Source organism: Physeter macrocephalus, chromosome 9 (genome assembly GCF_002837175.3).
Source record: "Physeter macrocephalus isolate SW-GA chromosome 9, ASM283717v5, whole genome shotgun sequence".
NCBI lineage: Eukaryota > Metazoa > Chordata > Mammalia > Artiodactyla > Physeteridae > Physeter > Physeter macrocephalus.
Genome location: NC_041222.1, coordinates 2,637,219 through 2,653,574, shown reverse-complemented (window position 1 = coordinate 2,653,574; position 16,356 = coordinate 2,637,219). Strand labels below are relative to the sequence as shown.

Sequence of the window (16,356 nt, the reverse complement as noted above, 5' to 3'; positions counted from 1 at the left end):
ACCACAATTATGCATTCGCAGCGACGCAGCGACCGAAAGGCTCAGATCTGAAGGCTGAAGGCTCGGACCCTTGGGTGCGGTCAGCTTCATCTGGGCCTCTACCCCGAGGCCTCTGGCTTTGGTTGGAGCTGGCGCCTTGGTCCTGCGAGCCGAGACCCCGAGACCCCGCGCAGACCACGTCCCATCTCGCTCACTCAGCGGAATGAAGGGCAGAATCTGCGGCCGACTTGCGATGCAAGCCCCGGCAGGTCACTTTGCTTCTCTGAGCCTCAGCTTCTCCGTGTATAAAATGGAAAAGATCGGCCCTACAGAAGGGGTTCTGTCGTTTCCGTGAGAGTTCATGAAACAATCTCGGTGAGGAGGGAGGAAAGAGAGTTATTGCAGACTCCCCCCACTCCCCCACCCCAAGTCCCTGAGAAACAAGAGTATCTGCAGGAGCTGGCGGGCGGGCGCTACTGCCTCTGAACCGTCAGGGAAGGGCCCTCAGAAAGTGGAAAACAGGAGCAGCACCACCTCTGCAGCGCAGTGAAGGGGACTGAGAGGGAGGGCTGGGCTGGGGAATCCCCAGCCAGCTTCTCTAGGGTGGAGCCCACGGGGGTCTCCTGGACATTGTTGAGGAAGACCCAGGCAGTGTAAGCACAAGTCTGGGCTGGGGACCCAGGTGGGGTGGCGGCTGGGCTCTGAGCCTGTTCTCCCCTGCCCCCTCCACCTGGATCCCCTCTCCCAGAGGTTCCACTATCACTGGTTGGGAGCCCTTGGGTTGACCCTTCAGGCTTCATTGCACCCACCCCTCACAGACCCAGGTTCCAGCTCAACATGTGGGGAATCACAGCCCCTCACCCACCTACCCAGGGAAGCAAACACAGACCTGGCCCAGCCACAGAACCAGGACTGACAGATGGATACTGGACACAGATGCATGAATCTGCACAGAGACTCAGAGACATCCATGGAGACAACACAGACTCTCAGGGAGACCCAGAGACCCAAAGACGGACCCAGGGACCATAGACATACTCACAGACTACGAGGCTTGGGCCAACACAGTCCTGTGGACACCCGGGCACCCATAGACAGCAGGACACTCACAGACCCTTGTAGGGCCTGTCCCCATAGGCCTAGCTCCTCCCATCAGCCACCCAGGGGAAAAGAGGCAGAAGCATGGTGGGAGGGCAGGTCTGGGGAGATCCCTGGCCCCTTCCCTGCCCAGAGTAGCGGGCACCAGTCACTCAGCAGCAGGCAGTGGCCGGTGCAGGCCGCAGGGAGGCACTGAGGAGGGAGGCTGACCATTAGAGGCCTGGGCCCAGGCCCTCACTTACGGAGCGGAAGGCGAGCTCTCACGCTGGATGAGGGTGGACACTGGGCACCAGGGGTCCTAGCGGAAGCTCCAGCGGCCCAGGTGGGGCAGTGGCGACCGTGGGCACACAGGAGCTCCTTCACGCCACGGCGGGCGGCGGGCGGACAGTAGGCTGGCCCTGTCCGTCCGTCCTCCTCCTCCTCCCCGCCCTGGGTGGGGGGGCCACCGGAGGCCCAATTGGTCTCTGCCCCCACGTGACTCTGCAGGCCTCTCTCCTTCTTTGTTGGTGTTTCTCTTCATTTAGGTCTATTTTTTTTCTTCTCCTAAAAGAAAAAAAAAATACCCCTATCTATCTCGGGGCTGCGGATGGGGGCGGAGGCCAAGGCACTCAAGGAGGCCTTGGCCAGCTGGCTGTTCCAGGCTGCTGTGGCAGCCCAGAGGCAGGGACCCCACGTAGGCGGGTAGGCAGCCCCGCTTGTTAGCGACTGGGTGGGAGTGGGGCCTGATTTATGGGCAGCTCCCCCACCCAGCCTGCAGCCCGGCCTCTCTCCCTTTGAATGGCTACCTCCCTGGAGCCTGGCCCAGCGAGCGGGGTCCGGCCTGTCCCAGACATGGAGTGGAGTCAGGTCAGGCTGGCGTGGAGGCAGGGGCATGGATGAACTGACCAGGTGGCCCTACTGCTTTGGCCTGGTCTTTTTACTCTTCCAGAAGGTGAAGAAAGGAAGAGGGGGACAGAAGGCAAGCAGGTGAGCTGAATAAACACCTCCCCATGTGTACATTCCACGTCGGCTTCTCTGAATGTCACCATCCACCGAGGGCTGCTGATGCAGCTGGGAAAGTTGAGGCTGGGCTTAGACTGCCTCCAGAGCCAGGTGGTTGGTTACGGTGGCCCCAGGGTAGGCCAAGTGGGTATCTAGACCAGGAAATTTAGGCCAGGGCAGAGGGAAGGGGATTTTTTCTAGAAGGCCAGGCCTCCCAATGCAGCTGAGGGTGTCCCTATCCAATCTCCAGGCCCGCACACGTCCTGGTCTCGGAGGGCCCAATTGCTCTGCTCTGCACCCCTCCCATGCATGACTCATTCTTTTGTGCATTCCTTCATTCATCTCACAGTCACTGAGGGCACACTAGGTGCCAGACACTGGTCCAGGCACTGGAGGAAAGGGAAGAAAAGGAAAGAAGTCTCTGTCCTCAGAGGATTTACCTCCCAGCCTCTTGTCCTAGGTGGTGGGGAGGGGCACAGGGGGACCATGGGAGAATCCACACACAACTCCCTTCATTTGAGGAAATAGGCAAATCACATAGAACACCTCACTTATCTGGCTTGGGATGAGAGGGATTTTTCTGTATAACTAAAGCCAACTATATTTAAAACCTTAATGTGTCTTCCTCATTGTGCCACTTAAAACATTTTTTCCCAGTTTTATTGAGAAATAATTAACATACGTCACTGTATAAGTTTAAGGCATATAGCATGATGATTTGATTTACATATATTGTGAAATGATTAACACGATAGGTAAGACTTTTTTTTATTGTGGAAATACACACAAGACAATACGTTTTCTGACAATCATAACTGACTGATTCTACTGATTCAATATATTCTAATTCTACCTATGACATAGTTTGCAACTTATTCCCCACTGTGCATGACCTCATAAGTATGTCTTTTTTACCCACAGAAGTTCTTACAGGATACACTTCTCTCGCATATGACTGAACATAACTAGTCTCCCCATTTTAATATAATGATTTTGTTTCTGGATTAATACCACTCATCCTGTGCATTTAAAAAAGAAGTATTCCAGCAAATACCCTACATCACCAATATATCATATATGTGTAAGAAAACTGAAAACAAACAATCATGGTCGTTCGCACCTCTTTTGATCGGATACTTTGTGAAGTTTTGGGGATGAAGTTAAAATTTTTTTTTTAATTTTTACAAATCATGGATATATTGAGTCATTCTAAAACTACTTGACAAATTATCCCATAAGAAGAGGTGCAAAGGTGATTTCCCCACCTTCTTAAATAGGACAAACAGGGTCTTTCAATATCACAGCACCATGGAAAGAACCAGTCTGGCTTTGCCAGTCTCCTCATAAGGCCTTGAGTCTGGAGAAGAATTGCTGAGGCGCTAGTGGCAGAGACTCTATATTAAATCCCAATTCTTCCGTGTTCTAGCTGTGTGACCTGGGACCAGTCACTTCCTCTCCCTGGGTCTCACATCCTCCCCATAAAATGAGGGAAAAATGAGACAACACATGTAACATACTCAGTGGCTGCCTGACATGTGGTATGTGCTCAGTAAATGTTGGCAAAACACAAACCAACCAACCAAAGGACTGGCAGGTCTGTCCTTAGGGGCCCTTTCTGTGTTGAGTCTGAGATTGCAACATCATCCTGAACACTGTTTGCCCTTCTGTGATAGAATGACTCACCCCAGCCTGGGGAACCCTCAAGGAAAGGCTCAGGGCTGATTTATTTCTGAGTCCACAACAGCCAGCACAGAGTCAGCATTAGCGAGTGTCTGTTGAATGACTGCTTGCCGCTGTACCCACATGCTGCCTGTGGGTGTAGAGTTCTGCTGCCTGTTCTCCTGTCCTGCCGCCTTCTCTATATGCAGTCAGCTGTTACTTTCCACCACTCGGGCTGGGTTTTCCTCACCCCAGTCACACTGGATGTTTACTGACATCCTCTTCCTCTGTGCCGCCCCCTCTGCCCTCACCCTTACTGGATGAGGCATGCTGGGAGTGCAAGGCCCTAACGCAAAAGTGCCTCCTATTTGCTTGGTTCCCTATTAACCTTTCCACACCTGTGGTCAGTCACCTCTCCACCATCCTGGGAGGTAGGTAGTATTTTCTCCTCACCTTCCATGAACAATATTTGAGAGATAAGGAAACTCAGGCTCAGAGAGATGAGGTATCTTCCTAAAGTCACAGAACAAGGGTGTGATGGAATCAGGCTTCAGATCTAGGCAGTGGGAGTCCAGAACCTGGGTTTTCAGACACAGAGTCCTCTCCACTCTGCTGGGGCCCCTGCGTGGCCTATTTGTTCTTTCCTTCCAGCTCCAGCCCAGGTGGTCCCAGACCATGAGACCCACCCAGAGGGGAAGGAGAAGGGGTGTAGTCCTGAACCAGGCTCCCTCCTCCCTCCCTCCCTGGGCAAACAAAGCCCAGGATCTCTCTTCTAAGTGGGGACTTTCCCAAAGTGCCAGGCCTATTTCCTGGAGGTGGAACAAGGAACAAACAAACCAGAGACCCAGAAACTGAAATGGAGAAGAGAAAGAACCATCAGGCTGGGGTTGGGGTACAGTGTAGAAAGACAGACAGAAAAAGAGAGAAGCCATGGAAAGAATGAGGCAGAAAATGAGAGAGAAAAGGGAGACCCATTGACAGCATAACAGATGCAGAGATGGCCAGAGAGAGAGAGAGATAGAGAAGAGAGGAATGGGGGGGTTGAGAAGGAATGAGACAAGAAATGGGAGAGAGAGAGGAGAGAGAGAGAGAGAGAGAGAAATTGGCTGAAGCAGAGAATGAGAAAAGAGAGGGGCAGGGGCCCTGAGCTGGAAAGAGAGAGAGTGTAGATGTGAAGACCCCTTGCAGGGCAGTGGAGGGGGTGGGGCTGCTGGCAGCAGCAGAGGCCGTTTCCGCTGCACCCCTTATCAGCCTGCTGCCAGATGTTCAGATCCGATGCCAATGTCAGAGAAGTCCATAGTGCCGGGTCAAGGCCGTGGCCAGCGGGAGCCTCAGCTGCAGTGTGGGGAGGGGGGGCCGGGGGACAGCAAAAGACCTGCTTGCTCTTCTCCCTCTGCCTCATGGCTCTCAGGGCTGGACCACCTGGTGAGGGTGGGAGAGACCAGGTGCCTCTGGGGGCTACTTTTCTAGTCTGAGAGCAAGGACTTGTGGAGGCAGAGTGGGGCTCCTGGCAACACGTGGAAATGTAAGCACATGGACATGTGCACATAGGCTCACACACATGCACGAGTGTGCAAAGCCACATGGGGACAAATCACAGACCTGGTGAGCTGCTCCATGACAGCACCCCTGTGCTGGAAACCTGCTCTGCATGGTCGGCTTAGAGACCATCCCCCCCAGCCCCCTCACCTGAGCCAGGGCTGCAGCCAGAGCTGGAGAAGTGAGACTCTGTGGCTGGCGGTGTTCCCAGGGCGCTCCGCTCTTCTATGAATGGCAATCTGCATGCCCTCAAGGGCTAGGCTGAGAGTCCTGAGACATTCTAGACTGTGAGGCCTGGTGGAGACCCTCAGGAGGAGATGCAGGAGATGGGTGTCTGGCAGGGCTGGGGTTCCAGCCTTGGGCCCAGGCCTCTCCGCCACGCTCCTGGAGCATGCAGCCACAGCTGGGGCCCCCTTCCTGGGGTAGTTTATCTTACAGTGCACACGCTTGGCCCTCAAGGGGTGACCCAGCCTTGCTCCCCACATTCCTCTTCAGCCATGCAGCCGGTGGGCCCCCACAGCCCTGAGACAGAGCCTGTACTTGGAGGTGGTCAGGAGCAACCACTCAGAGACACCCCACTGACCTCTTGGCCCCAGCCCTTTGCAGCTGTCTCTCTCTCTGCTTTTGTCTCTGCCACAGTCAATCTGTGTCTATCAGTTTTTGCCCCCGTCTTTCTCTGGGAATGTCCCAGTTTGTCTCTCCCTAAGGTCCTTGAGTGGGACCAAGTCTGGGGATACCTCTGCTCTTCTTTCTGGCTCAGAATGGCCAGCCTCAATGGGAATGTATAGGAGAAATCAGGCTGTGGGCAAGGATCCTGGGCAAGTGAAGGCCTTAGACTCGTAATGGGTCAACCGGGACAGCCCAAGCAGCAGAAGTCCAGACCCCCTCCCACCCGCCTGCTAAGAGACAGCCCAGATAATGGACACTGATCAGGGCCTGGAGCTGGTGGGCTCCCCCATGTATTAGCGAAGACTGTGGGGGGTGGGGGGGGTGTAAGAGGAGGAAGCTGGGGCTGGAGGTCTCGGCCTGAGAGCCTCCTTCCTGTTTGTAGGGAAGTGACTGCCTCAGAAAGCTGCTCAGGGCAGAGGAGGGAGGCCATGGTGACTTCCGGGAAGCTGGCCAAGGGCCCGAGGCCACCCTCCCCGTGCCCACATGGGGCCTGCCGGCCCTGGCTTAAAATAGTGCAGTTCCCCCACTGCTGCTGCTACCAGAGGCCAGCCCAGAACACAAAGGACTGCTGCTCCTGCTCCCAGCAGAGGCCCAGACAAGCAGAGGGTGTGTGTGTGTGTGTGGTGTGTGTGTGTGTGTGTGTGTGTGTGTGTGTGTGTGTGTGTGTAGGTAGCGAAGAGGGTTATAAAGGAAGGGGCCCCTGGATCTTTGGTTTCTGTTCTTAGAGTACTCGAGGTTACATTTGTGACTGCAGAGTTTAGAAGGGGAGGTCATAATTCCCTTTTTTACACTTCCTGTTATGATTTTTTTCAAAGTGTGAAAAATGAAAGCGCATCTGGAATTTCCCTGCTCAAGAATCAAAATGTTGGTCTGTACTGTTATCATTATATACCATGAAACCTGTGTTTAGGGACCAGAAACGTGACGTGTGTTTGGTAACCAGGGAAAAATGCTCTGGTTTTTAGGAAATTAGAAAAACAATTTGAAATGCAGACTCTCTATTGCTTTCTTTTTTTCTCCCATCCACAGTTACAGACATGGAAACAGTTTCTGTGGCTGTTAATTATTGCTCAGAAAGAACTTTTTTTTTTTAATTGGTGTGTGTGTCAGGGGGAGTTGCAGAGAAAGCAGGGTGTGTGTGTGTGTGTGTGTGTGTCAGGGGGAGCTGCAGAGAAAGCAGGTGTGTGTGTCTGTCAGGGGGAGTTGCAGAGAAAGCAGGGGTTCCTGGTTCAGAAACCCTGGATTCAAGTCTCGATCCAAGACTGACCAGCTGTGAGACTTTGAGCTGGTCCATCTTGTCTCCTTGAGCCTGTTTCCACTTAGATAAAATAGGGTGAGTGTCTGACTTTCAACCTAAATGAGGCCACATATATAGACCCCCTCAGAACCTTGCTAAGCATACAGTAGACACAAAAAATGGGAGTTCCCTTTGCCTCTCTTCCTGGCTGTGCCTCGAAGTCCTCAGCCTGAGGAAGGGCCTCCTTGAAGCTTTCCTTAGTTCCTACACTGCTCCTAGGACTAGGTGTTGAATAGGGAAGGTCTGTGGAGAGGGAGCTTGCAGGCAGGGCAAGGATGGGGCTGTGGTCTCCATGGTGAGACTTGTTGCCAAGGGAACAAGACTCCAAGAGCCCTGGGTCTGACAGTTGGGCACTTTTGCCACAGATCTGAGAGAGGCTGATTACCACTGTGGACCTAAAACCTGGGTGGGCAGCCAGGCCAAGTCAAAGAGGGGGCTCCTGGCTTTTCTGGGTTTCTGCTATTGGAGTATGAGGGGTTGCAGCTCCCCTCACACAGCTTCCTTTTATGGATTGACTTCATTGAGCCCCTACTTTGAACCAGCTATAGTGAATCCTCCTTAAACCTCCAAGGTACAAGCACTGTCAACTCCATTTATCTGACAGGGACAGAGAGGATCAGAGAGGTATCTATCTGGGCCAAAGCCACATATGACTGGAAAAGGAAAGAGCTGGAATTAGAACTCAGGTGGTGAGACCCCTGGTTGATGTGTATGCTGTCACACAATCTGCCTGAGGAAAATGATCCCCGAGAGAGAGCTCCCTGTAGCCACATCCAACCTCATCCTAACACCCTCCCCTGCCCACCATTTCTGGGGGTTTTTGGCTTCAGATTCTGACAACCCAGAGCTGCCAGCATGCCCTGTTTCCTCCTCAGTTAAATAGAGATGATCTTACCTCAGAGGCTTTGCATAAGAATAAGGGTCTCTGTAGATCCTAGTAGAAGACACTCAATCAGTGCTGGTTTTTATTCATTCCTGAGGTTACACACAAGTTATATAAACTTAGGTACATTACTTACCCTTTCTGGGCCTTTGTTTTCTTATCTGTAAAATGGGATCATTATAGCATCAGCTTCATAGGGTTGAGGAATCATTAATTAAATGCACATAAAATGCTTATTAGCACAGCACTTAGCCTTGCTCTATATATGTTACTTTATTATTCTTTACTTCCAGGTTATTGCCTGGCACTCAAAGAAACCAAAAGTTCAGCATTAGTTAAGCAGCAATTTATAAATTTAGAGCAGTGTCCTAAATTTTATTACATGGAACACTGTCCCAACAGTTTTAACAGGAGGAAAGAATGGTCCATGGTCAAATACTTTTGGTAGACCCTGAGCTAAACAAAAAGTTTTCTTTAGGTAGGACTCCTCAAAGTCTTTAATATGCCAGCGAAGGTTGGGAACCAATAAGAGGAAGGTAAAGTGAGTGCAGTATTTCCCAGATTTTCGGCAGTAGAACTCCTACTTCTCTTTCCATGGAGACACCTGTGGGTTCTCTACATTCTGAGAAACCACAATTTGGTGTCTGTAGCATTCTACACATATTTGGGACAGCACTGCTTTTCAGATCAATTTGGGTCTGTTCATTCACCTCTTATAGAAATTAATCCTTTATTAGTTTAATAGAGTTTTGTTTTGTTAATAGCAAAAAGTTCAACCAAAGGCCATTCCTGAGCTTTGTTACAAACTCCAGACATTCATATTCAGCACTATTTGAGTTTGCTAAGGCCCAGCAGGGAGGAAGCCTGTTGTAACTTTGGTATCAGATAGACCTGGATTCAAAAGCCAATTCTGTCACTTACTCGTGTGTCAGTGTGTCATTTTAGGCAAACGGCTTAACTTCCTCGAGCCTCAATTTGCTTATGAGTAAAGCGGGGCTGACACCTATGCCTTGCAAAATTGTTATGAGGATTATAGGAGCCAAGGCATGTAAAACACCAATCCTAGAGCCTGGCGCTCACTACTAGGCTTTTAGCAAATACGTTCTTTGCACCTCTGTGTCTTATCTGTTCCCTCTTGTGGGGCAAAAAAGAATCTACTAATTAGTTCTGCAGCATTTCCTTTAGTCTAAAACCATCTCTTTCAAACCTCAAGGGCTCTCTGGTCCCTTGTGCTGGAGGAGGCTGAGGTATGGGAAGGCAGCTGGGCTTCCCTCATTTCACACATGGGATTTAACAGAACTTGATCAGACTCCTCAGCCTTTATCTTCCCAAACTGAGCTTTCATCTTTCCTATCTGTCTTCAAATAACCCTCAACCCAAACTCTGCCACTTCTCTGATTGTAGGAACAGCAGGATTACAGGACAGTTGGGCAGATCTAGGTTCAAGTCAGGACTCTGCCACTTCCTGTGTGACCTTGGGCATATCCCTTGACCTCTCAGAGCTTCCATTTTCTCAGCTCTAGAAAACCTCATCATTTTCTGGAAAAACAGGTATTAACTGGTTGGACCATAGTGACATACAGGCAGGCCACACATCAGCACACTGTTGTCACTGAGATTTAGCTCTTTCCTGAGATTTAGCAGATGGTTTTCCTTCCTCTAACTCCTGAATGTGGCATTCAAGGCTCCAAGTGCTTCTCCAGCCTCAACTCTCGCAAAAACCTCCCATCTGCCACCATTCCTGCCATGGCAGAACCGTGTTATGTCTGAATAGTCCATGTTTCTGATTCACATCTGGGCCTTCAAACATGTTGTTGACCCCTCTGACTTGGTCTATCCTCCTCTTTCTGTCTGGTGACTTTGTTCAAGGCCTACCTTCAACACTCATCTGTGAAGCTCTTCCTGAGTCCCATGACCTCTCAGAGACTCCATTTTCTCAGCTCTAGAAAACCTCATCTATTTTCTGGAAAGGCAGGCCTAAATTGGTTGGACCACAGTGACATAAACGTCCATACACATCCCCATATACATCCTTAATTACAATCCTGATCCCACTGTACTGCAAAGGTCTGAGTTTGCCTCTCCTGCTAGACTCAATTCCTCTAGTTGTGCCACTTTCTGGCTGGTTAGTCCCTTACCCTCATTTAACCTTAGTTTCTTCATTTACAAAATAGAGGTAATAATTCTTGAAGTTCAAGGAGGTTCAGGTTTGTGAAAATTCCCAACACACTGCCTGGCACACAGAGCAGGCACTTCAGTCAATATTGGCTCACTGATTCAAACAGTTCTAGGAGATATCTCTCTGCCAGACTCTCTCAGCAATAGGAAGTGGGTGAGTATCAGCTACAAGCAGAAGCAATTGGTCTGAAGGCACACCCAGCTCCTAAGGACAACCCATCGTCCCTCCTCGGAACCCCAGACACACTTCACAAACAGATGCCATGTGCAGAAGGATTCACATTTATTGGTTCAAATACAGTACCTAACATTTGCTAAACATGCATTTCACACTAATTGGTCACATTTCCACAGGTAGTCAATTCACAGAAAAGGGCCCATCCCTTGCCAGATGGCAGGGTGGGAGGTAGCAGAGGGCCTGGGTAGCAGAGCCCGCCAACTATCACTTGGTCATGCAGGATTGATGGAGCCAGGTTGGCGGGCAGCCCTTGGCCGGCCCTTTGGGGACAAGGGCTCAAAGACATCCTGTTTACTCGACTCCTATACAGGACTGTGGGTAGAGGTGGGCCTCGGGTAGGTAGCCCAGGGGTAGGCTCATGGATGCACGTGCCACCAGAGCTCCTGAAGGTGGTGTCACGGGAGGTGGGCTCCCTGTGCCTTGGATCATAGGAAGGAAATGGAAGCCTCTTCAAGGGGGTGGCTAGTCCCTGGCTGGGCAGGTGGGAAGGACTTCCCAGACATGGCCCAGACATTACAGCACAGCCACAAGCCCCTATCGCAAGCCTGGGATGGCAACATAGACAAAAACACCAACACCCCAGGGCAGGCGGGGTTTCTTTCCCAACAGAAACATGTAAACAGAGCAGGAGCTACAGTATTCTTTTCCCACAAGATTCCTCAGAGGGGAATAGACCAGGATGTCACTCAAGAGGTAGTTTTTTTTTTTTTTTCTTTTTCATGGAAATTTGAGTCAACAACATTATCACCTATTATAAGACATTTCAGAAAAAGAAAACAATGGTCACCAAAGGGCAAAAATGATCCTTTGGCTGGCAGGGCTGGCTCTCGGATTTGGAAGACTAGCCTCCACCATTAAGACAACTTTTTTCTTGGGCTCGAAGCAAGCTCTGGCCTGATTCACAGCTTCCCTTTGAGCCTGCAACTGATTCCTGAGCAGGCTGTGGCCCATTGAGGACCGCAGGCCCAGAGAAGGGAGGCCAGATGGGGACTGGATTAGGTAGAGGGACCAGGCATCTTGTGAGCCGGTAGAGGCAGGGTCACTGTGGCTCATGTTGTAGGACAGCCAGAATTCTTCAAGTCTCAAGGGAGCCCAGCTCTGGCCAAAGTGGAAGCCCCAGCATCTTTTCTGGGGGTCCTGCCTCTGAGGAAACAGTCCAGGTCTGGCTCCCAAGCCCAGAAAAGAAGCTGTTGCTTGTGGTAGCCAGGAGAGGGGTTTCTGGGGACCCTGTAATTAAATACACATCCCTGAGCTGTGGTCCTAGAAACCCTTGCCTCAAGGCTAACCAGTTTCCAGCACCTGGTGGAATGATTGCCGTTTCTTATCCTGAGACACAGATAAAACATCATTTCACAGACACTGGACATAGATGCTTCAAGCTGAGGGAAAAGGGAGGAATGATCAACTGCAAAGGCAGAGGGGAGTGCAGGGGGACTCTCATGGATCAAACTGGGGAAAGTAAGAGTGGTGGGGTTTTTGTTTAGTTTTTTTTTTTTTTTTTTTTACTTTAAAAAAATCAAAGAAAAATTTAAAGTTTAATAAAAGGGCTGGTCTAAAAGACTGGATTTCTTAAAACAATTGCAAAATTTTAAAAAGCAACAAGGAAAAAAAGACATAGACCAGGGGCCCAGAGCTAAAGTCTTGGAACCACTGCTCAATTTCCTGCCCTGCTGCGAGGCCAGAGTCGCTTTACTTTGGCCAACCTTGGACATGGCCTAGATGTTGCCCATACTGGGTTTGTCTGTCTCCGTCTGCCCCATTCCCCAGTAAATTGAGAACAAACAAAGGTAGGATAGTTTCTTATCCTGAGACACAGATAAAACATCATTTCACAGACACTGGACATAGATGCTTCAAGCTGAGGGAAAAGGGAGGAATGATCAACTGCAAAGGCAGAGGGGAGTGCAGGGGGACTCTCATGGATCAAACTGGGGAAAGTAAGAGTGGTGGGGTTTTTGTTTAGTTTTTTTTTTTTTTTTTTACTTTAAAAAAAATCAAAGAAAAATTTAAAGTTTAATAAAAGGGCTGGTCTAAAAGACTGGATTTCTTAAAACAATTGCAAAATTTTAAAAAGCAACAAGGAAAAAAAGACATAGACCAGGGGCCCAGAGCTAAAGTCTTGGAACCACTGCTCAATTTCCTGCCCTGCTGCGAGGCCAGAGTCGCTTTACTTTGGCCAACCTTGGACATGGCCTAGATGTTGCCCATACTGGGTTTGTCTGTCTCCGTCTGCCCCATTCACCAGTAAATTGAGAACAAACAAAGGTAGGATATGGGCAGCAGAGCAAGGCAGCTAGCTCAGAGAGCCCAGGGCTTTAAGGACCTGGTGACACACTGGCCACGGCAGGACTCTTCCCTGACAAGGGGTGGCAGGTGAGAGGCACGGTGCTGTCGAGAGGGCGACTGTCATGATGCCATGGAGACCCCTCAGTTCCCTCTATCCCTCCTCCTCTGGATCTGGGGAACAGGACAGAGGTTCTTGCCTGCTGCTTTCTGCCCCTGGAGGTTTGCCCACCTCACTTATGGATCAGGCCTGGCTGGGGGGCTTGGTGTCCTCTGAGCCAGATGGAGTGCTTTGAGACAGGTTGTGGGGAGTTTCTCCAGACTGAGGTTAAGACCACCAAGCCTTGTGAAAGACTTCAAAAGTCTACAAAGGAGCCATAGAGCATGAATTGTAGGTGAAGTTCCAAGATTCCAAACTTCTGTCCTGGGTCAAGAAAACATTCAAAGGGAAAGGAAGGGAATAGCTTGTACGTATCAATGCAGTGCAATGAGGTGGGATTCTCCTTTACCACACAGCCTTCAGGGTCATATTTTTATGGTGGAAAAATTCTCACTCAAAGTGAGTGCTGCTGGTGGCAGGGGATCAGAGAGAGGACAGAAGGGAGGGGAATTACAGACAACATGCACAACTTTTTTCTTTTCCACTAGCAAAAAGGCTACCTGTTAACCAAACATCATGGGAAGAAAGGCAAAAAATAAACACATCAAACCTCCCCCTCCAACCTTTCTCTGTGTCCTTCAAACTGAATTCACAAATACATCTAGTGGCTGACCTAATGTCTCCACACTGCTAGCTACACTCCTACCTTCCTCTCATAATACCTGAGTTTGCGACGCAACACAGTCACTTTACCCTGTTTAAAAAAAGCCCACGTCATAAAAGGACTGGGTGCAGAAGACATTAAAGGTGGTCCACAGGTCAGGCTCCGGCTTGGAACACAAGGCCACTTGGCTCAGAGATTCTGCAGGGCTCTCAGCAATGAATGGGCTCTTTGTTCTTGTGGAATCTGCTGCAAACATTTGTAAAAATGGATTTGTACAATGGCAACTTGCAGAACCTTTCCCCCACTCCACAAATTAACAACTTGCTCTGTTTAATGCTGCATTATTAAAGAGACATGTTGCTGCCTCATGGAGAGCAGTTCCCTCTGATACCCAACCCAACCAGTAAAATGCTTAATTTAAGAGAAAAGCAATTTCAAAAAATAATAATAATTTGGCCGATGGAGGTCTAGCAAAGAAAGATGCAGCACATAAGAGCCGTCCTGGAGAAGGGGTCTCTGATATGTGTATCCTCCCCTACCTTGAGGAAAGCGGCTCGGAGTCTGACCTGTAGCCAAAGAGTGTGATCTAGTTGGTTAAATAAAAGAGCAGAAAAACAAAACTATTGTGAATTTAGAAATAAACAAATACACACACACAAATCTTCCCATTGACATGTGAAAAACATTCTGGTTGGCGCTTTTCCTGAGGACCACGTCTCTTCTTTTTTTTTTCCTTTCTCAGAGCAAATGGGGAAACGGCATTGGGAAGTAATGCTCTGAGTTTTTGATCCATCAAGGGATAAAGTCATCACTCTGCTGGTACCCGTAACATTTCACCGGAAAGAAAAAATTACAATCTGACACGGACTACCCGATATGCACACAATGTGGTGGCCCTCTGAGTTAAGTGTGCTAGGCTGAGCTGGGAAGAGAGCAAACAGCCTTTGACTAAACAGGCAAAAGGAGGTCCTGCAGGCACCTCAAGCCTAGCCAGGGATGTACCCAGCTAACTGGCCTGTCTGCTGCATTGGCGGTGGGAGGTACGTGGGTTTAGGCAGGGACAACTGCTGTAGTAAGGCAGAGAAGGGAAAAGCACCTGAAAGAGTTCCATGACAGACCTTGTGTGACTGCTGGCCAAAGCCAAGAGGGTAAGGAACATTTCCCAGGACTAGGTGGGGCACGTAGTGAAAGAACAAGGGGTCCAGGCCATACCTGCAGAGGGGGCAGCCAGGCCTTTAGGAACATGAGGTAGTTTAAAGCCCCCCTTCCCTTCCAGGAGCTTTGGACTCTAGCCCTCCAGACCTTGGTCAGCCAGGCCACTGATAACTCTAAGGGGCAGCTGGGCCACTCTGGGTCTTGGGCTTACTATTCTGAAGAAACCTGGTTTCATTTTGGGAGAGATTAGGAGAGCGTGGAGTAGAACGTAGGGGCAAAAATTCTGGTCAGCAGACGGGTGAATGATCCTTCCAGCTGTTTGGAAAAGAGACTGCAGTTTCAGATTCAGATCTGGAAGTGGAATGGGATGGGGTGGGGAGAGAAACAGGGAACTCCAAAAGAGGTGTGTTTATGCTATTAGCAGTCTGGTCTTTGTCCCACTACTCTCTGAAGGTGAAAGGAGAGTAAATCAGCAGTGGGCGTCAGGACTGGACATGACATTCTGAACTCACCTGTTTTTTTCAAAGGGCCAATAGGAAGTCAAGTTTATAAGGGAGAGGCAATGAGTCTAAGGAAAGTAAGGAAACTAGGTAGCTGTGAGCCCCAAGGGAGATGGTAGGCAAATCCCAAGGATTAGCTCACTGCTAGGGCTTTACCTAGGTGAAAAGGCGACAGTGGCAGAAATTAGTAGTGGTCGTATGGATGGTGGGGAGGGGAGGCCCCACAGTGTGGTGTGAGAAAAGAAACCCTTCTCTCTGAGGAGTCGTCTGGAGGGAGGACACCTAACTTAGATTTGGTCACTGTGTCCAACTCTCAGCTTTCATGTTTTCCAAAGAAAAGAGATAGCTAAATCCTCATCTCTTGTCCTGTTCCCAATGTCTCACCCACTTTGCTTAGTAAACCTCCTAATACCACTTTCCCTTTTATGGTGTGCTCTCTTACCTGGTAATTCTGTAGCTAGAAAAAGGCAGTTTGCTCTCTGACAGACAAATGTATGAATCTGCTGAGAACATGTGGAAAAAGTAGGGTTGGTCACACCCCTCCCTTTCCACTGAGGTAGTCATCTTTGTCAATATTATGGAAATAGTCATCTCAGCCCCATCCCACCCTCTCCCTCAAAATACAAAAGAACTATCTCTAAACAATGACAACACTGTAACATTAAACATCTTCACATTCTGTAAACTGCAAGGAAATGCATCGGCTGCATTCACACAAAAGCATGTGCATCATGTTGAAGGCCATACATTCAACTCTGTCGTGAAATAAATATATAGAAAAATGAGGTTAAAAAAACAAGACAAACAAACAAAAACTCTTTTGCTATGGAGGCAACTGGCAAGGCTGCTCCACAGCCTCCATCTTGGTCTCTCTGGCTCTTTCTTCCGGAGCCTGTCCTGCCCACCCCAGGCCTTGCCATTGGCCTGAGGAGGGGTGCTGGGGACAGGTCACTCCTTGCCCACACTTGTCTTGCAGGAATGCAGCACCACCTTAAAGAGGAGGGGCAGCTGCTCCAGGGGTACATTCACCATCTTTCCTGGGAAAAGGCAGAAAAAGAAGAGTTAGCCCTGGCCACTAGTAGAAGGGTGTGTTTGCCTCCTCTTGGGCTGGTGAAAGAACACTGCCTTTTCTA

General features: G+C 49.7%; 1 protein-coding gene across 4 annotated transcripts in view; it reads right to left on the bottom strand.

Annotated features, from left to right (window-relative positions):
- Nucleotides 1-12,328: 12,328 nt before the first annotated feature.
- NR6A1 (nuclear receptor subfamily 6 group A member 1) overlaps nt 12,329-16,356 on the bottom strand; it is a 212,163-nt gene continuing 208,135 nt past the window's right edge. For 2 of the 4 annotated variants that reach the window (XM_007113868.3, XM_024126298.3), the window contains exon 10: nt 12,329-16,260. In XM_007113868.3, coding sequence (XP_007113930.2) covers nt 16,172-16,260 — 89 coding nt within the window. In that variant the 3' untranslated portion in view covers nt 12,329-16,171. The remainder of the gene's footprint in view (nt 16,261-16,356) is intronic. The other 2 variants (XM_055086974.1, XM_028493527.2) reach the window with 1 other exon arrangement.